The 27108-nt window shown below is 42.9% G+C and overlaps 1 protein-coding gene across 7 annotated transcripts in view; it reads right to left on the bottom strand.

The window, feature by feature from the left end:
* The window catches only part of Bcas3 (BCAS3 microtubule associated cell migration factor), a 486981-nt gene that overhangs the window by 295654 nt on the left and 164219 nt on the right, over nt 1–27108 (bottom strand). For all 7 annotated transcript variants that reach the window (XM_057774686.1, XM_057774690.1, XM_057774688.1 and 4 more), the window contains exons 15-16: nt 24291–24555; nt 2235–2385 (exon numbers count right to left, since the gene is read on the bottom strand). In XM_057774686.1, the coding sequence (XP_057630669.1) occupies nt 2235–2385; nt 24291–24555 (416 nt within the window). The remainder of the gene's footprint in view (nt 1–2234; nt 2386–24290; nt 24556–27108) is intronic.

The raw sequence follows: 27108 nt of genomic DNA, 5'->3' as shown, positions 1-27108 counted from the left end.
AATGTGGGTGCTAGAAATTGATCACATATCCTCTGGAAAAGCAGCTGGTTCTTAACCAGCCTCTCAAATTTTAAAAACACAAGGAAACAGAAAATTTGTCAAAAGTCCACAGAGATCTCCAGATGTAAACAACTTATACACTTGCCACTGTATTGACAAGACAATGGGAAAGCACAAAAGTTTCATTAGGAAACTTTCAAATACAGAGAAAAGGAAATATACATTCCAACTAGATGCATAAATGAGTATAATAAACCCTAACATCCTATCCTGGTGTATTTAACACGTCTACACCAATATCAAAGTTGTTTTAAGAAGTTTATGAGAGCCGGGTGGTGGTGGTGCACGCCTTTAATCCCAGCACTCGGGAGGCAGAGGCAGGCGGATCTCTGTGCCCACCTGGTCTGTAGAGTGAGTTCCAGGACAGCCAGGGCTACACAGAGAAACCCTTTCTCAAAAAAAAAAAAAAAAAAAAGAAGAAGAAGAAGTCTATGAGGAGCGCTAAGTCCTGGACACAAAGCGCCCTGTGCTCAAATCGAGAAGCAGGCACCTCAGAAAAAGGCACCTCTCTCATTTGTCCTCACGCCCCGAGAAACCCCCTCCCTCTGAACGAACATTAAAATCAGAGTGACATTTTAAACTTGCTTTCACTTAGATTCAGGAAAGATACAAATTTTCAGTATTTTATAGAATTATACAGTACTGGAGTGAATGACATGCAATTACATTCAGGCAAACTTAAGAGAGTCCAAAAAACAAACAAACTTTAAATTTTTGCTTCAAGATTAAGAACCATTTTGAATTCAGAAAATACAAAGTGTACCTACAAAGGGGAAAAACTCAACCAGCAATAAAACAGGGACAGACAGCATTAAAAATGTATGGTCTTTTGGTCAACATGTTTGAAACAAAAGAAAAAAAAAGAAAGTAAGGATACCACTTAAAATTGCGCTCTACTGAATACTATATTAAATGATAGACACATCACAGATAGCACAATAAACTGTGATTTGGGAAGTAGGTTTTCAGGATTTTTTAAATTTTTATTTGTTTTTGTTTTTAGTCCCCCTTAATATATTCAAAGCTCAGCCTACTTCTGTCAGTAGACCACCTTACACGTCTCCATGTCTCCTAGGGTGAGATCAGTAGATCAACCTTATACGTGTCACCATGTCACCTAGGGTGAGGTAAGCAGGCCAACTTCACACATGTCACCCTGGTATGTGACAACCAAAATCATCAGAACCTCGTTGAGTCCTGAGTATTTCTCTAAGGGAAGTCACCTCTCTAGGTACTTTTGTATTAGTGCAGCAGCAACACCATGACCAGATAATTTATTTTTTCCCATGGGGTGGGGGGACCCTCAGGACTATTTGAGGCAAAGGTAAGGCTTTCTCCAGACTATTTTAATGTGTAATTTTAATATACAGTTTGTCCCATTTCTAATTCAATTAAATACTGGGAATATACATTGAGGAAAACAAATAACTTGGCTATAGAATGACTACAGAAGTACAAATTTAATAGTCCAAAATGCATGGTCACTATCATCATGTAATTGAGTATCTAATGATATCAGACACACAGTAGTTCACTACAGTTGCACAATCCATTAGTTCATATTCCAAACAAGTAGAGAACTTTTTTAACGTCTAAGATGAGCACTGAAAAGAATTCAAGAACGTTATGAAATCTCTAAAAATGTTAGGAATCAATCTTGTAAAAAGTCTAAGTCATAGTTCATCATTCAGACAGTAACAGTAAATTAGTAATGTAAACATGTTGGTGTAATACATCCACACAAATAAGTGGGTAAATTTCATAAATTTACTTAAATGCAATATCATTTAGAAAACTTTTGATAATATTTGCATTTGTCAAAATGTGGGCATTGTGTTATGTTAAAATGCCAATCACGTTGGCAAGAGCCAAGAAAATCAAACTGTACAATCAGACAATGCCATGAGGCAGGAAGTGTGAGCGAGTGGAGAAGTCTGGTTTTCATTAGCCAGTACTAGTTTTCACAACTTGTCACTGCTTTGCTTCTTACTATGGATGTGTGTACATGACTGGGTGTGAGCATGCTTGTGTGCAAACTCAGCTGCCAGTGAGTCTCATGTGGGCTGGAAATGAAGGACATAATAGAAAACACACAATGAAGAAAGCATGTTCCGTTTTCATCCACTCCACACTCTAAGAGGGCTGTGGAAACAGCATCAAGCCTGGCGCCTTACCCAGTACGTTTGGTGATGGTCCCCAACGTCATTGGCTGCTTGATTTGTGCTAGAGGGGTCACTACCATCAGGCTCGGGAAGGGAGAAAGTCGGGGGTTGCCAGGATTGTTGTTGGTGAAGTTATTGTAAGAGTCTTGGCTGTTCAGCTTCCCTACGAGAGAAAAGAAAACCAAAAGATCACTAATGGAAACATCCCTCTCTCTGAAAAGGTTTTCATTTAAGAAATCATGGACTGGGGGAACGACTCAGTGTGGAAAGGGACTTGCTCCAGAGCCCAACTACCTGAGTAGCCCCCAAAACCCACAAGGTGAAACAAACCAATTTCCTATAACCTGTTATCTGATCTCCACACACATGCAAATAAATGAGCTAAATTTGAAAGAAAATCGATGCAAGTATAATTAAAGTTCGTAACACTGGAAGAAACCAACATTATCAGGTCACAGAAACGACAATAACACACGGACATTTCAGTTTTCACTTTGTGTGTGTGCGTGCGCACACAGGTATGTGCACAGAAGTATACGCATAAATGTCAATGCCAAGCGTCTTCCTCTCTGCTCTTCGTTTAAGTCTAAGATAGGGTCTGGGATTGAACCCACCCTGTTGAATCAACTAAGACAGGCCAGTGAGCTCGAGGGATCTTCTCAGTCCCAACACAGGGGTGCTGGATGCACCTTTTCACATAAGTGCTAGAGATCCCAGCTCAGGTTTTCACACCTGCGTATAAGCAATTTACGGGATCTCACAGCCCCCAGAAACCTCTCTAACATAGTGTGGTTTTCTACATAAGAAATCTTATGTTTCTAAAACAGTGTGGTGACTTTCTACAAAAAAAAAAAAAAATCACTATTTCACCTGTACTCTAAGAACTTCTCAAAGAGTTGCTTGGCCTTTTGACTGCTACTGAGTCAACTCTTTTGATCAACATAAAAAGTGTGGATAGTTCTCCCTACCTAGGGAATCCACATCTACAGATTAGATGAATTGTAAAATAAAACAATCGTGTTGGAGAGCTGCAGAAAGCTCTGAACCCCAAATCTGACCACTGCGAAGACACGTCAGTGGAAAGGTACACACTGTACCAGGCTCCTACAGTTCTAGGTTTTCTCTCGGGAACCGTTAGAAATGGCCTTGTGGGTTGTGCAGTTAGGCCAAGAGGCCTAAGGTGCCTCTATCAATCCTCAAACTTGCTATGTAGCTCTGAAAGACAAGAATGACATCGTCTAATCCTGCAGGATGCGGCTAAGAAACGCTGCTCCTCCAGGACACAGGTCTATCTGTTTACGTCACTGTTTGGGATGAGTAAGTTAAGCTACTGCAGGGAGGATAAGAAACTCGGGCACTTCTAACTCCCCATACTAACAAATTCTCTCTTTAATTTCTTTAACGCCAGTAGAAGCTATTCACCCCTGTTGCTGGGATACAACAGGCAGCACTTAGAATACACACAAAATTAATCGGACAATATTATACATACAAAACAAAGAACCTTATAGAAAAAATGAATGGAATAGAGTGAAAAAACTTTTAATTCTTGAGTTGCTCATAGTGACATATAGTCTCAAGGTCAATACAGAGATGACTATGCTTGTATTGAAATGAGACTCCAGCATTAATATGTCACAATCCAGGATCTGTGCTGTGTATGTCAAACATTTGTCAGCTCGTGAGCAAAGATCTGATGAGTGTCTCAGGCTAAGATAACATGCTGTGGGGGCAGGAATCCTCTGTACCACAAGGCTGACAGGACACAGAATGACTCAGTGCTAACTGCCCAGAACTGAAGATAAGTACATGTGGGAACAATTATTTGGAAACAGACCACAGGAGAGGTAACCTAGTGAGATAAAGTGGGAGAGCAGGGACACTCAAGGCCTGAAGGATAGCGCGAAGGAAAGGTGTGGACAGGGATGCCATTGCAGGAGCAGAAGTCTCTAAACACTACTCATGGGGTGTAACAGAGTGGGCAGACGAACTTATTTCCCCTTTAAGATCTCCTAACAACCAACCTCCTCCCTCCCTCCCTCCCTCCCTCCCTCTTTCCCATTCCCTCCCCCCCCTTCCTTTCACCTTCCTCCCTTACTGGTGTGGTATTCCTCTCTGTATGCTGTGAATACCATTGGTTAATAAAGAAGCTGTCTGGGGACTGTGATAGGGTAGAGTAGAGCTAGGAGGAGAAAACTAAACTGAATCCTGGGAGAAAAAAAGGTGGAGTCAAGAAAGGAGCCATGTAGCCCCGACATAGACAGACTCTGGAATTTTACCTGGTAAGCCACAGCCTCATGGCAATATACAGATTAATAGAAATGGGTTAAATTAAGACGCAAGAGTTAGCTAATAAGAAGCTAGATCTAATGGGCCAAGCAGTGATTTAATTAATAAAGTTTCTGTGTGGCTATTTTGGGGCTGAGCAGCCAAGAACAAACAAGCCACCTCCTTATAACACCTTTCATCACCGAACCGGAAGCTGGCCTTTAACTCAGGGATCCCGCTTTAACTCCCTAGCACTGCAGTCACAAGTGTGTTCTACGCTACCGGGCCTAGGGGAAACAGTACACACGAAACACACTACTGATAATAGGGATCTGAGCTGGGACTGTGCCTTAGTGCTAGAGCACTTACCTAGCACAGCAAATAAAACAGAAACCAACAGTGATCTGCTGAGATGTTCCCACTGCAGCGCTTCCCTAGGATACAGGACGGCCACAGCACAGCCTGCAAGGAACTGGAGCCTACGGAGCCTGCTCCTGCATTCTCAAGCAGTGTCCTCTCCTCTCTTCTGTGTTTAAGCTGCATCCTCTGTCTGTGACCCAGTGTACGGGAGTGTACAAAGTAGGTTATGTAGACTTACATCTGTGTTTGTGTTAACAGGGCAGGCAGAGTGGTTGTGTCTGCGTCACACAGTACTAGATCTGACAAGAAGTTTACAGACATAGCCCCCCCCTTTAGTCTTCTCTCTCTCTCTCTCTCTCTCTCTCTCTCTCTCTCTCTCTCTCTCTCTCTCTCCCTTCCTCCCTCTCTCTCTCTCGATGGGTAGAGGGCAGCCCTGGAAATCACATACATGTCCACTAGGCAAGTAAGCACTCTACCACAGAGCTATACCCGAGCCAAGGATAGCTTAAATGAAAGGATAAATATGTTCGACAAAAGCTCAGTAATTCTGTTTTATATAATAACTAGACTGCCTAAATTAGAAATCAGTACATTAAGTAGAAATCCTATTTATAATAGCTGTTAAAAATCACTCAGGGCTGGGGAGGGAGACGAATTGGTAGAGTAGTTGCCTAGCATTTCACAAACCCCTAAGTTTGATCCCAGCACCACATAAACCAGACAAGGTGCACATGCCTATGATCCCAGCACTTGGAGGGTCAGAAAGTTTAAAGCCATTCTTAGCTACATACTGAGTTCAAAAAGGCCAGAACTACATATCATTATCAGAAAACAGAAATGGAAGACAGAAAGACAGGAGACAGGGATGAGGAAGGAAAAGAGGAAGAGGGTTGCAAGAAAGAGAAAGGGAGAGGGAGGGAGGGAGAAAGGAAAACAAAGTGAAAGAAAAAACCATCAAGAAATAAATTTATCTGGAGAGAAGAGAGATCTTTAAAATGAAAGCTACTGGTTGAGAAGCAGCTCAGCAGGAGATCGTCTGCCTAGGGTGGACAATATGCTGGGTTTATACCTAACACAGCAAACAGGAAAACAGAAGAGTAAAAAAATAAATTTGGAAGGGAAACAAAAAATTAGAAAAGGCATCTGATGCTTGTGATTTTATAAAGTCAGAATCATAAGAACGCGCGCTTTCTTTCTTTCTTTCTTTTTTTTTTTTTTTTTTGGTTTTTTTCGAGGCAGGGTTTCTTTGCAGCTTTTTGGAGCTTGTCCTGGAACTAGCTCTTGTAGACCAGGCTGGCCTTGAACTCACAGAGATCCGCCTGCCTCTGCCTCCCGAGTGCTGGGATTAAAGGCGTGCGCCACCACCGCCCGGCCGCAGCTTTCCCAAATCAAGGTGGATGCAACCTATCACCTTCTCAGAGCTGGGAATGAGAATTCAAATCCAAGGATTAGATCTCAAAAGTTAATGAATACCCAACAACTTCTTAATCAAAAACAACCAAGTAGAAAGCAATGCACAAGCAAGGGTGTGAAGATGAGGAAGTCTTGCACAGCCCTGGATATTATCATGGCCACAAGGCAGCTCACAACAATCTGTAACTCCATAGTCAAATGGACTCTGGCATCCATGGGCACCAGGAACACACATGGTACACAGACAGGTATGCAGGAAAAACACTTATAAGCATAAAATAATAAAAACAAGGAAAACTCTGCTTGCCCCTCCCATGGATAAATTTTATATTTTTGTGAACTTGGGAGGTAGTTGTGTGCGGAAAGTGCTTGCCTTCAAAGTATGAAAACCGCAGTTCAATCCCAGAAACCATAGGAAAAAAAATGGTGAGTGTAATGGCAGGGGCTTCTAATCTATCTCAACACGGGGGAAGCAGAGACAGTAAGATTCCTAGAGCACAATAATCATTGTGAGTTCCAGGCCAGTGAGAGACACGGTCTCAAAGCAGGTCTACTGTGTTTCTTCAGGTGACCTATGCTCTCTAATAAGTGTATAGATCAAATGAGTCATCTTTAAGGGAAAGGGGACAAACGAATGCCAAAGATGAGGTGAACCAGGGACTCGGGTGGTCTTCGTCAGGAAAGCCCACTGCACCTGTGGAGAAGTCCACAGGAAAGCGCAGACAGGAAAAGGCACTGCTAACAGGTATGGAAATGAGATTAAATGGCTGTGACCGCGGGAAGAACACAGCCAGGGGAGCCAGTGTGTCTCTGCGTCCCTTCTTCTTTAGAGGCTGGCTGGGGTCGCACCCTGTGCTTAGTCCTGAGCAGCAAGCCCAGAAGTCTTTCAGGGCATTCATAACACTGCATAGAGAGGGGAGGAAGATGAACAGATGATGGGAAAAACATGTTACAGGTGCCATCTGAGAAACAGCTCAGAGACAGAGAGAGGAGCCGCTGTGACTGGTAGGAAGGAAAATGAATCACACAAAGTTTACACATACAGGAGTTTGCTGCTAACAGAAAGCAAAAGATGAAAACAAAGATGCATGAATGATGATATTGGGTTAGCAAAAGAAGGGACAGCACAGACAAGAAATTTCAGTAGCAAACACAGTGATCTAAGTTCAAAAAGCCATGTGCCAAAAATAACTAAATCTATTTTCAAAAAGCAGAGGGTGGATCCCCACAACAGTAGGGGAAAATGTTTTGGAGGGATCTCCAAACACTTCAGAAAAGTACTTCCAATATGGTAGTAGTGCAAGGCAAAATTTCAGGAGCTGAAGGATGAGGCAGGAAGGAGCTCAAAGCCAACATAGGCTATGTAAAGGGCAAAGGATGAAGAAGCGAGTGATGCGGCCCATGGATCTCTACCCTGCTCAGACTCATGCTGATCTAGACAAGGAGCCTCAAGCTGGTATCTTTAGGAACATAGATCTGGATGCTTCTCTGTAGTTAACCAAGGCTAGTCTCCTGCACAGCAGGGTCTCACTGTGGCACAGTGAGGTTGAACACAAAGGTGTTCTATGTGCACCATCTGCGGACTCAGATCAGTCTACCCTCACCTTTCAACTCTCGGGAACAGTCTAGAGAACGGAACCAGAGAAACAGAAGATGGCCCCTGTGTCAATGGGTCAAGCAATGCATCTCCTTTCTCCCTTTCATTATCAGTGGAGTAGAGTGGACACAACAGACACTGCCTAACTGCAGCTTCAGTGGGGCCTTCCTGGAGCCTTGAGGTCTATAGGACGTTTCACACACGACTGTACTTTTGAATTCCAGCTGACAGAAGACCCGCAAGCGGCAAATGCCAAGAGAATAAATGTTCTCACAGTATTCCCGGCCCCATCAGAACGAGGAAGTCCCAAAGATCTCATGAGAAAACGAGCTCCTTTAAGACTCTCACCCCAGTTTTTCGGGCTTAGTCTATATAGATAAACATGCATAAGCCTGCGGGCTTTTGGGTCTTTGTCCAAAGCCAGCAGAGCTTTGATCCCTTAGAGGGTAACCCGTCTCCATCTAGATGAGCTTCTCATGGGGTGGGGGTGGGGGAGTTCCAAATCGCAGTAAGATGGTTTCTCAATAAATTAAAGGAGAAATTCTATTTCAGAGCAGAATATCATTTAAAAATACGAATTCTAAAAAAATTCTATTTGTGTAGAAAGTTCTGGTATTTTGATTTGGTCTCTTTTCAGCTATGTTTACTATCACTAATTTTACCATTACTGTGTGAACTGAAACAGAAGAGCTGGCTTCAGGGTTAGACCTCTGGCTTTCTGTGCTTATCAGGAACAAATTTCCACCTCTGACAAGGGAACAACCTCACATGGTTCTTCATGGTTCCTGCCACCTCACACAAAGAGCCGGACACAGTGCTGCGGGTGAGCTAGGCACCAACCATTCTTCAAAATACAACCTCACTTATCACTGTCCCAAATATCATTTCCCCAAACATTTTATACTACAAAAACTCGGAGGCAAACAGATTAAGTTGAAGATGAAAACGGACAGAGAAAAAACCGTGGGCTTTGTGGCTGCTCTGGAGGAGTGGCTTCCAGGTCAGCTTTGCAGAGAGGCATATTCCCAAACCAGTCATCATTAACGGCCTCACTTCCACAGGAAAGAAAAAAAAAAGTCAAGAGTCTGAAAACTCCGGACAAAAGAAATCCCTGCAGACAAAGTAAAAACAAATTAAAAGACCCATTATAAAACACAGATGCTACAAGGAAAATAAACTTTCCAAGATTTACTGGGCTTTGACAAAGCAGGACATCTGTGGAAAAGCCCTCAGCAGCAACTCCCAGGTAATGTGGAGGAAGCCCGGCTCCTTTCTGGTTTATCTTTACCCTCTGTGCAGAAGCTACCAGGACTGGATTCCCGGCTTCTGGATGCAGGGATGTGAGAACATGTGAACCTGGCCAACTGCCAAGCACAAGACATTTCTAAGGGAGGCAAGACCCTGAAACTGCTGAGCACATCACATTCTGCCGAGGCTAGAGCTCCTACCAACACACTGTAGATGGGCTTCTTCAGGGAAAGTGAGAAGAAATGAATGAACGAACGAACGAATGAATGAATGAACATCTCTCCCACGATTCTCTTTACTGTTCTATCATACTGTGAAGCAAAGAAAAGAAAACCACAAGAATAACATTCAGTAGTGACAACTCAGAAATCACCTGCAAGGGAGCTTCAGAGTGGGAGACAGAAAATGTGTTGCTACTGTTTGACACAGCGCTCTCAACCTTTAATGGTGTGCAGCCTACCACAGATGATTGCACGGCTGCTTCACAACTGTAATGCTCCCACTGTGAGGAATCATACAGTGAATACCTGATACGAAGGATGTGCGACCACTCAGAAACACGAGCTACAGGGGTTATGAGTGGGATTCAGGGCAAGATTCCTTAAGAAGGAAAACTAGGAGAGAGAAAACAGACAACAGAACAACGGGGTGTCTGGAGGAGATGCTGGGGTTGTCACTAGGGATCAGGGGACAAACTGGAACATAAATGTTAAGATTAGCCGGGCGGTGGTGGCGCACACCTTTAATCCCAGCACTCGGGAGGCAGAGGCAGGCGGATCTCTGTGAGTTCGAGGCCAGCCTGGTCTACAAGAGCTAGTTCCAGGACAGGAACCAAAAGCTACAGAAACCCTGTCTCGAAAAATACAAAAAAAAAAAAAAAAAAAAAAAAAAAAAAGTTAAGATTAATTTACAAGAATGAAGTAGTAGAGCCCCTGGGACGGCACAGTTAGGAGTCTGCAGTCATCCGGGTGCCCCTGTGTTCTTCAGACACACAGCCCGTGCTCACTTCAGGCATTCGGAAGGCTGCTTCACAGGGCTCACTACAGACACACAGCGTGACTCAGTACACCAGACAGATTCCTCTCAGCCACATCAGTCTGTTTTCAATGGTCTCCACACACTACAGGAATCTCCCAGAGTTCAGAGGTTCTGCCTCTCCCCCTTAGCTCCTAGGTCTGTTATAAATGTTGGAAATTAAAATAACAAGGTAACCATCAAATCCAAACTCAATGTGGGTTCCTAGCGTTCCACAAAAGACAAATCTAAAGAAAATGCCCTTTCCCCAAATATTTCCACCATCTCCACCCTCCTCCCGACACTTCCCTACTCTGAGACTTCATTCGGCCTTCCTCCAGTCTGCCCATTTCAAAAGAAAAGCTGGGTAAGGAGTTGGGGGGGGGGGGGAGGGCATTTTTCATTCCATAGAAAATCAAAACTTTCAGGCTGCTTTTAGTATCCCGCCATGGATTTGATGGGTATAAAACAGCAAATTTTACCAAGGAGTTTTAAGTTAATTTTGGAGTTGAAAAGTTGACTTCTTGACTCTGTCAAAAAGAGTACAATGGTAGTTTGTTCTCAAACAATCACTGGACATTCGGGCTCTACAAAACCGAAAGCCCTGCTCAGTTCTTTCTTGCGGTCTAATTTAACATGAAAGCTTCCTCAACTAACTCGCAATCATTATTTAATCAAAACCAAATAAAATCCGTTAAAGACTTATATTTTTTTAAAGTATCCGGTGCAAACAGGAATTTGTAGCATGTGGGTTGCTTCTGGTCAGAATGGGAGTGTCCCTCGCTCAGCTCCATCACTCCTCCTCCTCCTCCTCCCCCGTGCTGGTGAGAATGACAAGCTTCCCAGCTGCAGCGGAGGACTCTCGGCCTCCTTTGTGACCCTTTCTCAGGCATGTTCCAGGATAATCTGCAATCGACTCAGTAGGAAAAGGAAACAGCAGCGCTCTGGTGAGAAACAGCGCCTTCTGACCCACATACCAGGCGGGGCGGGGCCGAGGAGCCTCACTGAGATGGAGAGACAGCTCTGGACATGGAGACATGGACACAGATTATCAAACAGCTGAGCCAACTTAAACAGAGAAACATCAAAGGACCAATCTGACAGCATGTGTTGTTGCCTTCTAGTTCTTGTGGAGGCGAGAGATGACAAAGCATTGCAAAATCTTATGAAATCTGGCAGAAACATTTGCTGCTTTTTCAAAGGAAACTCTTCATAGCTCCACAGTCATGGCCACAGGTACAAATGGGGAAAACAGCCCATGCTTCTCAAAGTGGAGGTAATTGGGGATATTCTGTTGCTACACACAAAATGGCCCCAGAACTCATCCACTGGTTATCCCCAGTATCAAGGAAAATTAAAAGTATACTACTCGAAACTGGTATTATGTCATTATGTGATTGTTTTAACAGATATTTTGACATAATATATTTACACTTGTGTAAACAATTCAACAAGTAATTCTCTGGATGTTCCTTCCTAATTCTCTTGATATTCTCGTGAGTTTCTTGTTCTTAAGGTACTGCATGCTACTGTAATATGTAAATGCAAGCGCTTCCTTAAAGCGAAAACGAACTAGGTGGATTCAGAAGCATGATATTTATAGATGTAAAACTGAAAAAGAAATAGTCATTATTACAACAACTGTAAGCACAGTAAGTATAATTGACTCCAAAAGGACAGAATGTGGAGCAGAATGAGCGGCAAAAAAACAAACAAAAAACAAACAACAACAAAACCCAGACCCGTGGGTAGAAACACGGCTGCAAAGGAGCCGTGCACAAGAGCGAGGATGGGGACAGGGTGCAAGAAGACAAAGGGGAAAAGAGCACAAGAGAAATGTGAGAAATTCTACTCAAACTTTAACTGCCTAAAAAGTAAGTGATTATTCATGATCACACAATCAAACCAGTTTATAAGCCAAAGAATAAAAACTGTGAGAAGTTCATTACCTCAGTTTATTATCTCAGAGCACTCCAAGGTTTTAGAGGCAAAGAAATTTATTAGGAGCTAGTGTTCTTAATACTGGGTAAGTTTTACTAATTCTAACTCATTGTTAATATTAAGATTGGACTATGGCACTCATTCAACAGAAGCTGAAAACCTTAAAAACGACATATATATATATATATATATATATATATATATATATATATAGAGAGAGAGAGAGAGAGAGAGAGAGAGAGAGAGAGACAGAGAGAGAGAGAGACAGAGAGAGAGACAGAGAGAGAGACAGAGAGAGAGAGAGACAGAGAGAGAGAGACAGACAGACAGACACATGGATACATCCTCTCTACACTATGCAGTAGCACAGTACACAAGTAGTAGCTCGAATTTACAGATCCAACACATGAGAGGCCGAGGCAGGATTGCCTTGAATTTGAAGCAAACAAGGGCTACACAGCCAGTACCAAGCCAGCTAGGCCTGCACAGCAATGAGCCATCTCAAAACAAGGAAACAAGCTCCTTACACGTTTACTCAAAGCAACAGAGAACTCAGCACTCCTCTGAAGGAAGCTCAAATCAGCCCTTGAACAAAGAATGCAGAGATGAGCATATTTGACCATAGTGATCCTCACATCGCTGCAACCCAAACACAACACCTCGGCTAACGGTCCGAACGACCCCGCACTCCTATTCCTCATCTTCATCTGACAAGCAGTCTGCACCATACAGACGGATCAAGCAGATTTATCCAACACTACGTTCTTACACCGGTACACACATAATGTAAAAGTATCATGAGTTCATTCAGAAACAAAACCATACTCTGAAATAGAAGAAAATACTAAATTAACTGTGATCAATGAGGTATACCTTCTTTTTCTTTACGAAGTTAGCTGGTTTGTTCGAGCATTTCCTCAGTATGGCCTTGAACGTATGGAAATCCTCCTTCCTCAATTACCTAACTTCAGAGACCACAGGGATGTGCCGCTACATACATAACTTTTAAAAAAGGACACTATTAACACATGAAAAACTAAGTAACTAAATAAAAATATGTACAGAACTTTTTAATCTATTCATTTTGAAGAACAATTAAATATTCAATTCTAAAGCTTTGTCCAATCCTATCCCTCAGAAGGCAGAGGCAGGAGGATCGATAGATAAATCAAGGTCCTCCTTGGATACGTAGAAAGCTCAAGGCCAGCATGAGCTACAAGACACTTTTTTTTTTTTGTTTTTGTTTTTGTTTTTCGAGACAGTGTTTCTCTGTGGCTTTGGAGCCTGTCCTGTACAAGACTCTTTAAAAAGTAAAAACCCAAAAAGTAAATAACTATTAAAATCAAAGTATGTTATGCTGAATAACAAATACAGCTACAAAATGTAAGTAACATTCCTAATAATAAAAAAGATTAAAAACTAAAATAGTGACGCTCTTCTCCTCACAGCCCCCAGTTCTCACTAGTCTCTGGCCCTTCACCCTCCGCCAATGCTAACGGAAGCCTTCCTTCTTCTTACCCATGACTGTTAAGAATATTTTCTGGCTCTATTTCAGCATCATGACTCAGGTCATGAGAAGTGTCAAAGATGCATTTCCTTCAGATGGGAAAGAGCACCAGATCTCAGCAGCACACCAAGACTGGGGTGTGGCGCAAAGGGCCACATCAGCGGTTCTTGACAAAAGGAAGATAACACCGCTTATGCTCACATACACTTTCATTTCCAGCATGAAAACAGGTGCTTACACACACAGGTCAAGAAAAAAACAGGAAGCTAATGCTCAATTTTGCTCCCTAAATAACTAACAATTCCTGAAATCAAACTAACAAAAAAAAATATAAATCTAGCATATTATTAGAAAGATCTAGGTACCTGGATCCAGTTTTGCAAAAGCATATTCATAAATTTACCTCTGTATATCAAAATCCTTTATATAGCAAACATTTGAGCATTAAAAGCACAAGAGGTGCCGGGCAGTGGTGACACATGCCTTTAAGCCCAGCATTCGGGAGGCAGAGGCAGGCGAATCTCTGTGAGTCTGAGGCCAACCTGGTAGGCACAGTGAGTTCCAGGACAGGCTTCATAGCTACTGAGAAACCCTGTCTCGAAAAACCAAAAACAACAACAAAAAATAAGACAACCCCCCAAAACAAAAACAAAGAAACCGCAAGAGGTGACCAGGTAGGTAGTGATGGTGCACGCCTTTAATCCTCAGAACTTGAGAGGCAGAAGCAAGCGGAGCTCTGTGAGTTTGAGGCCCTCCTCTCCTTGGATCTCCACAGGAGACTCCGGGTCGCTGCAGAAACACCATATTCATTTACCTGCTCCAACACCTGATCTTTTCCCAAATTTATTGTGTTTTACAAAATGTGAATGTTTCAATCCGTGCCATAGCTACATGAGAGTGAATATTTGTGAATCATTTGCTAGCACAATAGATCTAGACACTGACCACGAGAGCCTGTCTCCTGGGCAGTCACCAGAAATGGCCATGCCACAGAATTCCTCTGCCCACTTGAAATACTTCTCTCTGGTGTCTCATTATGGCTTGAAAATTCTCACCTGCACAAACACTCGAACCAAAGTGAGTATCTTTTTCAATGAACCTGAAATCCATTTCCTTCCCTGTTCCCTTCCAGTTCACATGCCCTCCACCCCGGGGGGAATTCAGGGAACCACCCTAGTTTCCACTTCTCAGTACACATAACCCTGGCACAGGGTGACCTCACTCTTTTTTTTCCTTGTCTTTCATTTTTTAACTGTTTTGTAAACAAAAATTATCAACAACAGATTTCTAATTCCTGATCAGATAATTAAATCTCAAAACTACTCTGCCTCCTGCACTCGGGTCTGAGCGATTCTTACTATGTTCACTCGGGTTCCTGGTAAGAACAGCCCTAAGGAATGTCCATCCTGACACGCCTGCCCACTTGCGTCTCCCTTTCTACTTCCCTCAAGACCAAATACTGGAGAATGTTTTCCAAAAGTTCCTTCTCAGAAGTACAAAAAGAAACAAACACTCAAGCCTTCTAAAACATGAGTTATTGATGTAACATTTTTTTTCACATAAAGAACTAAAACTTCCATCTCTATGATTCCCAGAAATATCCCTACAGCAACAGAACTAGAACAAAATTCTTACTTACCCGTCCTCTACAGAAAAAAAATAATAAGGCTCAAAGAGTTTTTCCAAACTTTTTTTTTATTATTCTGACGAATTGAAATATTTTACCTCCTGCAATGATCAAAACCAACTTCAGAGTTTATAGGTCTTCACCTCCCCAGTGTTCCCAGAACTGAATATAGAATGATCCCTTTAGTGGGAAAATTAGTAATCTTGTTGTATTGACTCTCCCTTCATATGTATAAGTTTTTGACTACATGTATGTATGCACACCACCTGCATGTACGAGAGCATCAAATTCCTTAAAATTGGAGGTTTAGATAATTGTGAGTCCACATGTAGGTACTGGTCCTTTGGAAGATCAGAAATTAAGTTGGCGGGGCGGGGGGGTTGCAAAGATAGATGGCTCAATGGTCAAAAAATTAAACAATAAAATAAAAGCAAATTAGTTTAGTATATAACTAAAGACTGAAACAGTAATTATCAAGGTTCCAGGAAACTGATGACAGTATTTTGGTTTAATGATGAGGTCCAGGTCCCAGTACTTCAAATCTACCCAGTTTAAGGATAATGTACAGTCAGGAAAGGAAGGAAGGAAGGAAGGAAGGAAGGAAGGAAGGAAGGAAGGAAGGAAGGAAGGAAGGAAGGAAGAAGAATAAAATAATAGAGCTAACACCAATACAAAGATGAAAAGATAAATAATAGACTATACATAAAATAAGAAAAAAGAGTTGATGATAAAAGAAATGTCCAAAGAAAAATTCTCTGAAGGACACACTGTGGAAACGAGAATGCAGTAGGGCAGCCGCCGGAAGGGGTCCTGGGGAATCCCACACAGTAACAAAAGAGAAAGACAAAACACAGACAACAGTTTTGGCCTGAAGGTAGGAGATACAAGAAAAGGATGTAAAACAAAGCAGCAGAGAAAAATTATGAGGCGTTGAAAAGAAGAAGCCACTGGGGAATGACGTGGTGCGGTGAGGGAAGGACAGGACCAATCAATGTAAGAGAAAAGTGACGAATTAACAGGGAGCCTGGACCATGAGATCCAGTCAGTCACTGGTTCAATGTCATCAAAGAGCAAGCTAAGATTATTCCAGAACAGGAGAGCCAGGAACACACTGGTGGCACTTCTGATGTAACAACAAAATTGTTCTCTATAGAGCTGTAGGGATTTGTGCATAGGAACTGAGCTCTGCCCCAGTACTCAGGAATGCAAGCTGGTAGCAACACATTCCCTCGTCCGACTGCCTGTGAATCTGTGGGGGAACAGCCACAGAAAACACAATAAACCAAGGGGGTTACGTAAAACCCGACAGAGTACCCAACTTCAAGCCTTGATCACAAAACGGAAAAGCTGAGAAAATATTGCCCTCTAGAGGCATTTCTCGTTAATCATTTAATGATAAAACTATAAACTGTTTATGATTAGCCAAAGCAAAAGAATATTGCATTCATAAGTAGAAAAAGGCAAAACAAAAACCTGTATTAGCCTCAAGTGCTTATTATTATTAATTTTTGAACTTACTTTATGTTTCCTTATGGCATTTAGGAATTTATTTAAAAATATAAAAGATTACAGTATTTAAATTGAGTTTAATTTTACTTTTGAAAACATTTCAGTGTGCACAGCACAGTACTTTGAGAGCACTGCTAACAGTAGTGTACTATCTAGAACTTCGGAGGCTTCTCACAGCTTACCTAATTTTCATCACACACGGCATGTCCAATAAACACCACCCTTTTTGCTAGTGTGACTATGTGCATGAGTGCATGCATGTCTATGAACTTGTGTGTGTGTGAGAGAGAGAGAGAGAGAGAGAGAGAGAGAGAGAGAGAGAGAGAGAGAGAGAGAGAGCATGCGCACATGCCAATCTCCACACGCTCCTGTACATGGAAGCAAAGTTCCATCCCGTTTTGCTTCCTCCACTGCTCTCCACCTCGTTTCTGAGGTCTGGTCTCTCACTGAGGCTGGAGCCTTGCAGAGTCAGGACTGGCTAGTCAGCCAGCATATTACACAGATCCTTTGGACTCCGCCTCCCAAGAGCTGGGATTGCGGGCACTGGGGGCTAACTCAGACCCCTGTGTTTATGTAGAAAACACTTTATACATTGAGCCATCTTCGCAGGCACTAAAAGCCCCTCTTGATGCTTTGGCGAACCTCCAACTGCTGTAAAGAATATGTGCTCTCTTTGATAGTTCTTTTCAATTAATGATTTTTATTTATTCTTTTTTTATTAAGATGGGGCCTCATGCTGTAGCTTATTTTTTTTAAAGATTTATTTATTTATTATGTGTACAGCATTCCTTCCATGTGTGCCGACATGCCAGAAGGGGGGGGGCGCCGGGTCTCATATTACAGATGGTTGTGAGCCACCATATGGTTGCTGGGAATTGAACGCAGGACTTCTGGAAGAGCAGTCAGTGCTCTGAGCCATCTCTCCAGCCCCCATCATGCTGTAGCTTAAGCTGGTCTCAAATGCATGACAATCTTCCTGCCTCAGCCTCTGGAGTTCATAGGCTTGAGTCAACACGCCTTGCTTCCTAAGTGGTTTCTAAGTTAGATATCTTGTTGTCGGGAAGGGCTGTGAGACTGGCCTTCTCTAAACATTTGCATGGAGCTCATCTGCTCTCTCTGCACCATGACAGAAAATGACATGAAAATATTTAAAGTGCGGATGATGTTGGTGTATAGTGAATGTCAAGATGAGCATAATGTTATGCCAACATTTCCAGAGGAGGAGTCGGGAGTCAGGAAAACATTCAGTCTTTAAAACAACACATTAGAAACAAGGCTGCACCGACCTCAGGCAACAGACTCCATGGAATGAGCAGAGGCCCAGGTGCTAGGCGACCCCACGGAGGACTCTCCCATGTAACGCGTCTGTATCATTTATACTCTGTGTCAGATGAGGCATGAAATTTAAAGCAGAACTACACTGCACATGATTGATTTTTCTTGGCAAAAATTAAAACACTCATGGAAACTTCAGTCCACAAGTAAACAGTGACGTGGAAAGAGCAGCAAGACACAGCATACTGGTGCGGACTCTCCCAAGGAGGCGAAGCTGTGTGGCTGCTTTGTATTTACAATGTGATGCGGTCTGTATCAAGAAAACTCCCTATCAACCAAAGTAAATAATTACAACAAGCCATCAAATGAAGGCTATAAACAGTCTTGGAGCGGTAAGACAGGAACGCCATACACAGATGCTGAAAGAGAAGCTGCTGGATTTGGAAGCCTTTTGCTGAAACGTAGCGGCTCTGGGTCCAAGATATGAGAGGCCGCCTTGAAAGCCCTCAAATCTGGGGTTGGGAGGGAGAATCTGGAACTCAGTTGTCGAAAGCTGTAGCTCAACCACAACTCCTTGCCAAGACCAAGTGAGACAGATAGAAAGACGCTGGGCTAAGGGACACAGGGCAGTTTCAGAATATGGGAGGTGGAGGCAGGAAGGGGGATCAGTGATTCAAGGCTCGCCTTAGCTGCATTGTGAGCCACATAGCTCCACATACTACATAGTGAGGCCAGCCTAGGTTATCTGAGATCAGGACCACCCCCCGGGGGGGCAGGCACAGAGGCAGTTTTGGAAATCTCATGACAGGGTGGATACTTAAACATAAAAGGAAAACCTATTTCAAAATAAAGAAATGGCAAAAGTAAGTGGGGCAGGTGGGCTAGATGCAGCCACGTCTGACTCCACCTGAGCTCAATCTCTAGGACCCACAAGGTAAAGGGAGAGTCAACCCTAAGGCTGTCAGGAACCCCCCCTCCCCAAAACTGTGTAACTCGGGTGTGGAACCATGAGTACCACTTTCAATTGTGGATTGCTGATATTTCCCATTTCAGAAATAGTCACAAGTTAATGTCCACATTGAAAGCAATTAAAAGCCTATACAAAAAAGAAGTTCAAATTTTTATTTCAATTATAATATTCATTGAATTTACTTATACTTTAAAAAAAGAATGATAAGTGAATCAATTCTACACTGAGTGATAAAACACACCAAGCACCATTCACAGTGCTGTGACTTTCATGACCCTGCAAGGTTGGAAATATTAGCCCTGTTTTATAGATAAAAAATTTGGTCTCAGTAGCCAGAGCAAGCAGTGTGTCTAAGATTACAGCGGGGAATCATGGGAAGAGGCCATCCTGCAGAGCCTGACCCCAGGTCTTCTATTAGCTCCCCAGCATACAGCTTAGTGATGGAGACCACAAAAACCATCAGAAAGACCCTGGGTTTGATCTCAGCATCCCGTAAATGACTAAATCTGGGGGAAGCGGAGAGCAGTCAATGCAGGTGAGAAGAGAAAACAGTGTGAGCTGAGACTGAAGGACAGGACTGTGTAACTCCAGGAGGGAAGAGGATGCGACTCCAGCTGCAGAAGGACAGACAGGACAGACAGACATATAAATCTAGAAGACTGCATCTCTCCTTGGTCTTTCTTATTCAGCCCCACGGCCCTTCACCCATCCTCAGTACCCCCATAATAAATGCAATCTCCTCTGTCCCCTAACTCCCTCCCACTAACTTGCATTCCAGAAAACAAAAAGACAAAACACCACCCATCAATATTTCATGGTGCCAGTGTTCTCTTCTTACTAAATCCCCTCCCAGTCCGTTATTACCAGTCTTCTCTGAGCTTCAGTTCGTACCTTCACTACCCAGTTGCTAGAACTTAACACAATCACTACCTCCTCCTACCACTTCCTATATGTGGTTTTCTATTTCATATCACTTGTTAGTGACTTTCTGGTTGACATCTCTTACCCATAATCACTCTCACCAGGAGCACGTGTTTTCACCTGCAGGGATGCCTTACCATCATTATCCCCATACAAACGCATCAATTCCAGAACCACATATTGAATCATGCTAAGAACATGGGACATCATATCAAGGCCCAGACACACACATGTAATCCCCAGCATGCTAGCTGTGGCTATATAGTGACACCCGGTCTATGAAGAGGTGAAGAAAAAAAGGATAAGTGACAAGACAGAGAAAGAAGAAAAAGGGAAAAGGGGGGCGGGGGTGAGTGGGAAAACGAGAGATCTTAACACACCCCAAACTTTCAGTCCTGTTTTTAGGCCCAAACCTGGTGAAGTAGTGTTACTACTTCAACTGATAACAATCCCAACTTTCCCAGCTTTTTGAACCAAAACCATATTAGTCACCGTGACTCAAGCATTCTTTCCTTCTGGACATAAAATTCTGATGGTTCTACCATAACAACATTAAAGCAAGCTAGCTGTGGTGGCTTACATCTACAGCCCAGCACCGGGGAGGTCGCCGTAGGAAGAATGTCATGAAAATGGGAGAACACTGGGAGAATAAGAGTGAGCTCTAGGTTGGCCTGGGCTAGAGGAGACCTGTGCACATAAACACGTGTACACACAAGTATGAGCAGACATAAACACATACACTCAGGAAAAGTCTACATAACTCTAAGCAAACCAGCCTAGTTCAGACTCCAGCTCTCTTGCTGGAACTTGTCCATACTCCATCACTGCTCTCTGTAGGCTTCTACCTTTGCCGTTCAGAGCAACCGAAACACAGTCTTACATCACTCCTATCTTCAGAGTCTACCGTAGAGTCCCCACGTCACTGAGTCCAGGTCAAAGTCAGCCTTAACTTAGCACCTCACTATCACTGGGGACACTGTGCTGGAGCAGGCCAGCCGCACTGCTGTCCCCTGCTCGGGTTAGAGCTGTGTGGTCGGCTCTTCTCTGCCTGAGTTTCCCCTCATGCCCATCAGGTATGTGCCCACACATCACTAGATCTCCACAAACAGAATGGTAATTTCCAGTTGGAATACTTCCCAGGCATTTCCTAATTCCTTCTACCCTTCTTAAGACAGTGTCTCACTGCATAGCCCTGCCTCTGCCTCCAGAGAATCAGGATTAAAGGTGTGCAACACACTCCCTGTGTTCCCTCCGTCCTCTCAATCTGTCCACAGCTGCAGGGAAAAAGGCGGATTCTGCTTTGCTCGCCACTGTTTCACCGGCTCTCAGAAGTGCCTCACCACACATATTTTTCTAAAAAATTAATTCACAGTGGCGGAGTAAGTGATCATCTTACATGAGTCAAATTGAAAAGTAATGTTACCATGAATAAAAATCTCCCGTTCTGACAAGTTATGATTTAAATCTAAATTGCTTTTTATGTGTGTATAAAAATGCCATAATGCAATTGTTTATGCTAACATAAAAGCTAATTTAGAAAAATAACAAAGTGTACTATTTTTCTTGGAATAACTTCTAAACATGTTTAATGTCTTTGATATTTTATCAACTGGTACATGAGGAACCAAGATAACAAGTGAAAACAAAAAAAAAAGATTTTCCCATCTTTGTGGTCAATAAGAGATACTGACATGTCAATATGTAATTATTATATTCAAATAAGAGCAATACTAATGCTTAAACTCAAACAACATCAGACCATGTTCAAGAAGTTTAATTAAGAAGCAGAGAAGCTGTAGTGACTCCAGTTAAAGAAACTGCAAAACAAGATGTCACTTCCCAAGGGTGGATGGAGCTGGGATGGCACACTCTCCACCTTAATCTGCTGCCAGCTCACCAGGAAGTTACGAGACGATGTATGGCTAATGAAAGAAAGGACAGAGGTGACTGAAGGGATGACGGAAGAAATAACCACAAGAGATCTGCCATTATGTCTGCATGACAGACTATTTGCAAATCGAGAAAAGGTTGAGTACTCTGAGAATACATATTAGCTATAAATAAATACATATACTAAGGAAAAATGATGCTACGGTGCAGTCATATATTTTTTAAAGTGGTGGCACAGTGATACATGAAGTCATATTAAAGTAATACCTCAGTCAAATGTAATTTCAAAACCGTGGTAAGCACAGACAATCTCTGGAGAAACAATAATTGAAGATAATTCAAGAGATTATTTCACATAAAATATGCTATTATTTCAGATATAACAAGATGTGGTTTCCCATATAATGTGATAAGGAACCGCCTACACTTGCCACCAGCAGCTGCTCATGACTCTGCTGGGTGTTTTCCGTACTTATAATGAGGGTTAGTGTGCATTTCTATTAACGCATACACAAGAATCTCAACATAAGAAAGACTCATTTTTTTCTAAAGCCCAAGGCAACGAGATAGGAAAAGAAAGGATATTTACAAAGAATATATTTCAAATAAATAAACATCCTCTGGAAAACTTAAAAAAAAAAAAAAAAAAAAAAAAAAAAGACAAGAATCCTAACCTAAACTGGATTGGCTCCAAAACACTAAAAGGAAATACCCCTATATCAGTTGTTATTTAACAGTTTCCTTTACTTCGCTAAAAAGAGCGCAGACAAACAACGCAGTGCAGCCAAGACATGATTCACTTTCGAGATGAATCCCTCCCTGCTGCAAGGTTTACATTGTTTTTAACCAGCATCAGACTGTTTACCCGCACAAACTGTAAATACATCATTTTTAGAACTAACCAACAACAATGCCCATTTTGTTTTGACAGAGAGGACACAAAGCGAAAATGAAGAGAAACAACCACTGCAGTGAGGGCTACGCCTCCAACATGAACAAGCCCAAGAGCGAAGGACCGCATGAGGTGTCAGGAGGACACAAGGCAGCTGAAGCAGCTGGAGGCACAGAAACAGGAGGAGGCATCTGGGGTGAAGACTAAATGGTAAGAAACAGCTTGAAGCATAAGTGACTCCCTGCTTCAGAGGGGAAATGTTTTTGAGATGGGCAGTGACAGACAGTAGTGTGTCTGTGTTCCTGTTTAAATGGTACTTTATTTTACACGAGCAGCAGATGGATCAAAATCACAGACTCTTGATTGTAGGAGCCATAATCTCTCCATATAAAATACCTCGAACTTGAAATCATAACGTGGTCATTATTATTAGGCTGTGCAGCTCTCCAGAAAACAAGCCCCAGCATGCTAAGTTTTTCTGAAGGGAACCGGGGTCAGGGACCGAGTGAAAATAACACACCTATAATACAGCTCTCCAGAGGCTGAGGCAGGAGGATTATGAGTTCAAACACCACTGTGGGTTGTATTTCTGAGACTACATCTGAAACTAACATACAACTTTAGAAAAATGAAAAAAAAAATCATAAAAGATGCACCTTAAGGAATGATTCAGAATTTCCACTCAAAAATATACACATTTAAGAAGAAACATTGGAAAGACTTCATTGCATCATTAGAATTAGTAACCTCCCAACCAGAAACCACACAAGTGTACTTCAGAATGGTCAGGCACAATAACCAAATAGTGGCATGTCTGCCTGCACGGGGGAATGGGGGAGCAGATGAAACACGACGTTTCAAAACAACTAGCCTCAAACACCTCAAAACTGAACGAATGAGCATCATAAAACAACTCTCAAAGCAAGAAGGGAAGAAGGGTGTGGGCTGGAAGCCCAGCGCTGAGGAGTCAAAGTATGCCTCGGATACAGTTTGAAATTGACTCTATCAAAAACAAAGCCAAATAAATCATCCTGCAGCATTAATAGATCTTACAAAACACTCCACTGTGTATATAAGTCCATGAACTTCAAATGGAACACCTTTAAGGGATTGCTAGAGTAAATGTATTTTTAAATGCAGGTGGATGCCATGAAGTTCAGAATTGTGGTTTAATATCATAAAGAGGTGGACAAGAAAGGATTTTGGTGATGCTCCATTTATTGATCAGGATGATGGTATTGGAATGTGACTTTTTGTTCTGCTATAACGTACTGGGATGAATCCCAGAGAGCATTACAAGAACACAGCTCAAGACAATACCATTGTAATAACAATATTTCCTACTGTACTGCAGTATCAGCCCAGCACACAAAGGAATGCATACTCAAAGATCATGAAAGCAGACTTAATCTCCAATTGAATATTCTTTATATACCGAAATGAAAAGCAGCTAAAATACCATGAAAAGATCACCATTATCATTTTGGTTCACACTTTTGACTTAATAAATATGAATTTCTTAAATGTGCTTAGGACTTAACCAGAGCACAAGCAGATTATAAAAATCTGCATCTGATCCCAACTGAACACAATTGATGTCATAGAGGCGGCAGCAGAGAGAGGAGAGCGGGTTTACCATGCAGTGGGGAGCCGGAAGGACTGCTGGATAAGCCTGGAACGGGACTACAGCGGCCGCCTTGCTTAGATGTCAGTTCTTGCTCAATCTCTTCCAGCCCAGCACTTTTCTGGAAACGGCTCATGCGATTCACTACTCGTGGTGACATGTGTGTGCGGACACAAGGCTGGCCACCGTAGGGATTGATGGGGAAAACGTGGGAAGTACCCCGGAGGGTACTGACCACCACCCAGCGACAGTCATGGCTGAAACAGATGTCCTGAACCTAAGAAGGAGGAAAGAGACAAAAACATCTGAGGTCACTCAGGTTTACCTAAGGACAGGTCAAAACATAAAAACAAATTTGTGTAAGAATGGATGACAAATCTAAAACAATATTTTACAGGTCACCAGGACTCCATATGGGGATCTGACTTTTAACACCTGGAGTAGAGGGTTCCAATCTCTGCTCTTTCAAAGGAAAAGGCAAGAATTAGGACCTCTGTGGTCCTCCTGCAACTGACTCACAGAGCTCTGTGAAACAGGTACTGTGTTCCACAGGCTGGGGGTGGCTCTGTGAGCAGAGGGCCTGCCACAAAAGCTTAGGGCCTTAGTTCAACAAGGGGGAGCAAGGGTCTAACCCAAGTGCAAGCTGGTTGGATCCAGGGAGTGTGCTAGTCAGCTGGTCCACCCAATCAGTGACCTCCACGTCTTAAATGTTAAGGGGGAGAAATGAAGACACCTGGCATCTACTTCTTGCCTACACACACACACACACACACACACACAGAGGGGGGAGAGACTATATGGTTCATTCTGAGTGGATTCTATTAATTATAAAACGATAAATACTTCAGAGTACTTTTTAAAATGTAGACAGTTATTAATTCATTCATTGCTCAAATACTCATGACCTATCTCACTACACCCCAGGAATGGGGAGAGCAGTGTTTGGTGTGGAATGGTTTTCAGGAGACATGAGTCCTTGTCTCCACAAATAACACAAAAGGGCAGGGATGGGGTGTCTTAGGCATCAAGACGAGATACTTCAACACAGTTTGGTGTGGGTGGAGCTTAGGAACTGAGGCAGGAGGACTGTGTGGTTCTAAGACTACACGGGGCTACAGAGTAAGATTCCTTAAAAACAAAATGTTAAAACCAACAAATGAATTAAAAGAGCAAAGAGTTCCTTAGAGACCCCCAATGTCACAGTGGCAAGATTAATGGAACTTCCTGCAGTCACTGTGCTCTGTTCTGAACTCAGGGATGGGACAAAGCACACTCAGAAATGTGCTCTAGATGCCGCAGTTCTGAACGCTATTAGAAGCAGGCATGGGGACACATGCCTGAGACTCCAATACTGTGGAGAGGCTGCAGTGGGAGAGTCACAAGTTCAAAGTCTCACAAACATAGTGAGACCCCTTCTCAGAACAACAAAATAAGTCCTACTCCCCAAAGAGAAAAAATGCTATGAAAATGCAACAAAGAATGCATGTGCCCACGAGCACGGGGAATGCATGTGCCCACGAGCACGGGGAATGGATGTGCCCACGAGCACGGGGAATGCATGTGCCCACGAGCACGGGGAATGCATGTGCCCACGAGCACGGGGAACGCATGTGCCCACGAGCACGGGGAATGCATGGGCCCACGAGCACGGGGAATGCATGTGCCCACAAGCACAGGTCCTACACACCTAAGGTCACTTGCTGGAACTCAGCACACTTTGTACCAGGCCAAGCAGGAACATTTCGGCTCCACAGAAAGGGACAAAGGGAGGGCATTATGGAACTGCTTATACTAGAAAATAGTAAGGTCTGGCTGATAGCTGATTCTTTGGACTGTTAAACTATCTTCAAAGGAATTACGGAGTAAATGAAAGCAGAAGAGGCCTCAGAACTCTACGATAAAGGGGTAAGGTCGGTCAGGTCAGGAGCTAGCACTGCTACCGTTTATATGATTCCCCGCAATTCCCAGAAAGCTTTAAGGAAGACCTGCCCGTGAGCTCATGAGACCGGCGCCATGAAAGTTCATCTGAAACTCAAGGGCAAAGAGATGCTTGTGCTAAAGGTGCAAAATGGCACTCAGGCTGCGTCAGGGAGGTAAACTGAGGCAGGAGCCCTATCGGGGATGTGAGAGGCACCAGTCTGGGGTCTGGAGTGAATGGACAGAAGGAGAGGAAATGAAGCACCTCCATTCACAGCTGCTTCCTGTGGGGTCACACACAGCCACATCCCACTTCCACTACCTTGTCTTCTACACGATGGACTGCACCCAGCCTCAAATGCCAGCCAAGACAAACCCTGGCTGATGTTGCTCCTGTCAGGATTTCATCACCATGAGAAAAGTAAGACTTGGTGATAACACAGGACTGTTTCAGAAATTACATTAGAGACACACATAAATCAAACACCCAGAGACGACTATTTATAACCTAGGAATACATCTAAGCATTTATTAATGCATAATAAAATATATCACATAAAAACATACAAGACTAAAAAAAAATAATAAAACAAAATAACCAGTTGACAAAAAAAATGTATGATCTCTTTCCCCTAACTTTTAGACATAGCTTGTATCAAAGAAAGGCAAGGGCTGGAAGGGGAAGCCTAGGCTCCTTTTCAGCTCAGCTCACGACTGGCATTAAATTAAACAAGACTTGAATAAAACATAAGGGAAGGTCTGGCTAGCGAGCCCCTCCATTCATAAAAACCCAGTGGTTGTGTGGCTGGAGCAGGTGGATCTCTGTTAGGTTGAGATGGGCCTGGTCTACACTGAGAGTTCCAGGCCAGCCAAAAGTACAGAGTGGGACCCTGTCTCAGAATCAAAGAAAAAG

This window comes from Chionomys nivalis, chromosome 7 (assembly GCF_950005125.1).
Source record: "Chionomys nivalis chromosome 7, mChiNiv1.1, whole genome shotgun sequence".
NCBI classification, from domain to species: Eukaryota; Metazoa; Chordata; class Mammalia; order Rodentia; family Cricetidae; genus Chionomys; species Chionomys nivalis.
This window is presented reverse-complemented; position numbering and strand designations above follow the sequence as displayed.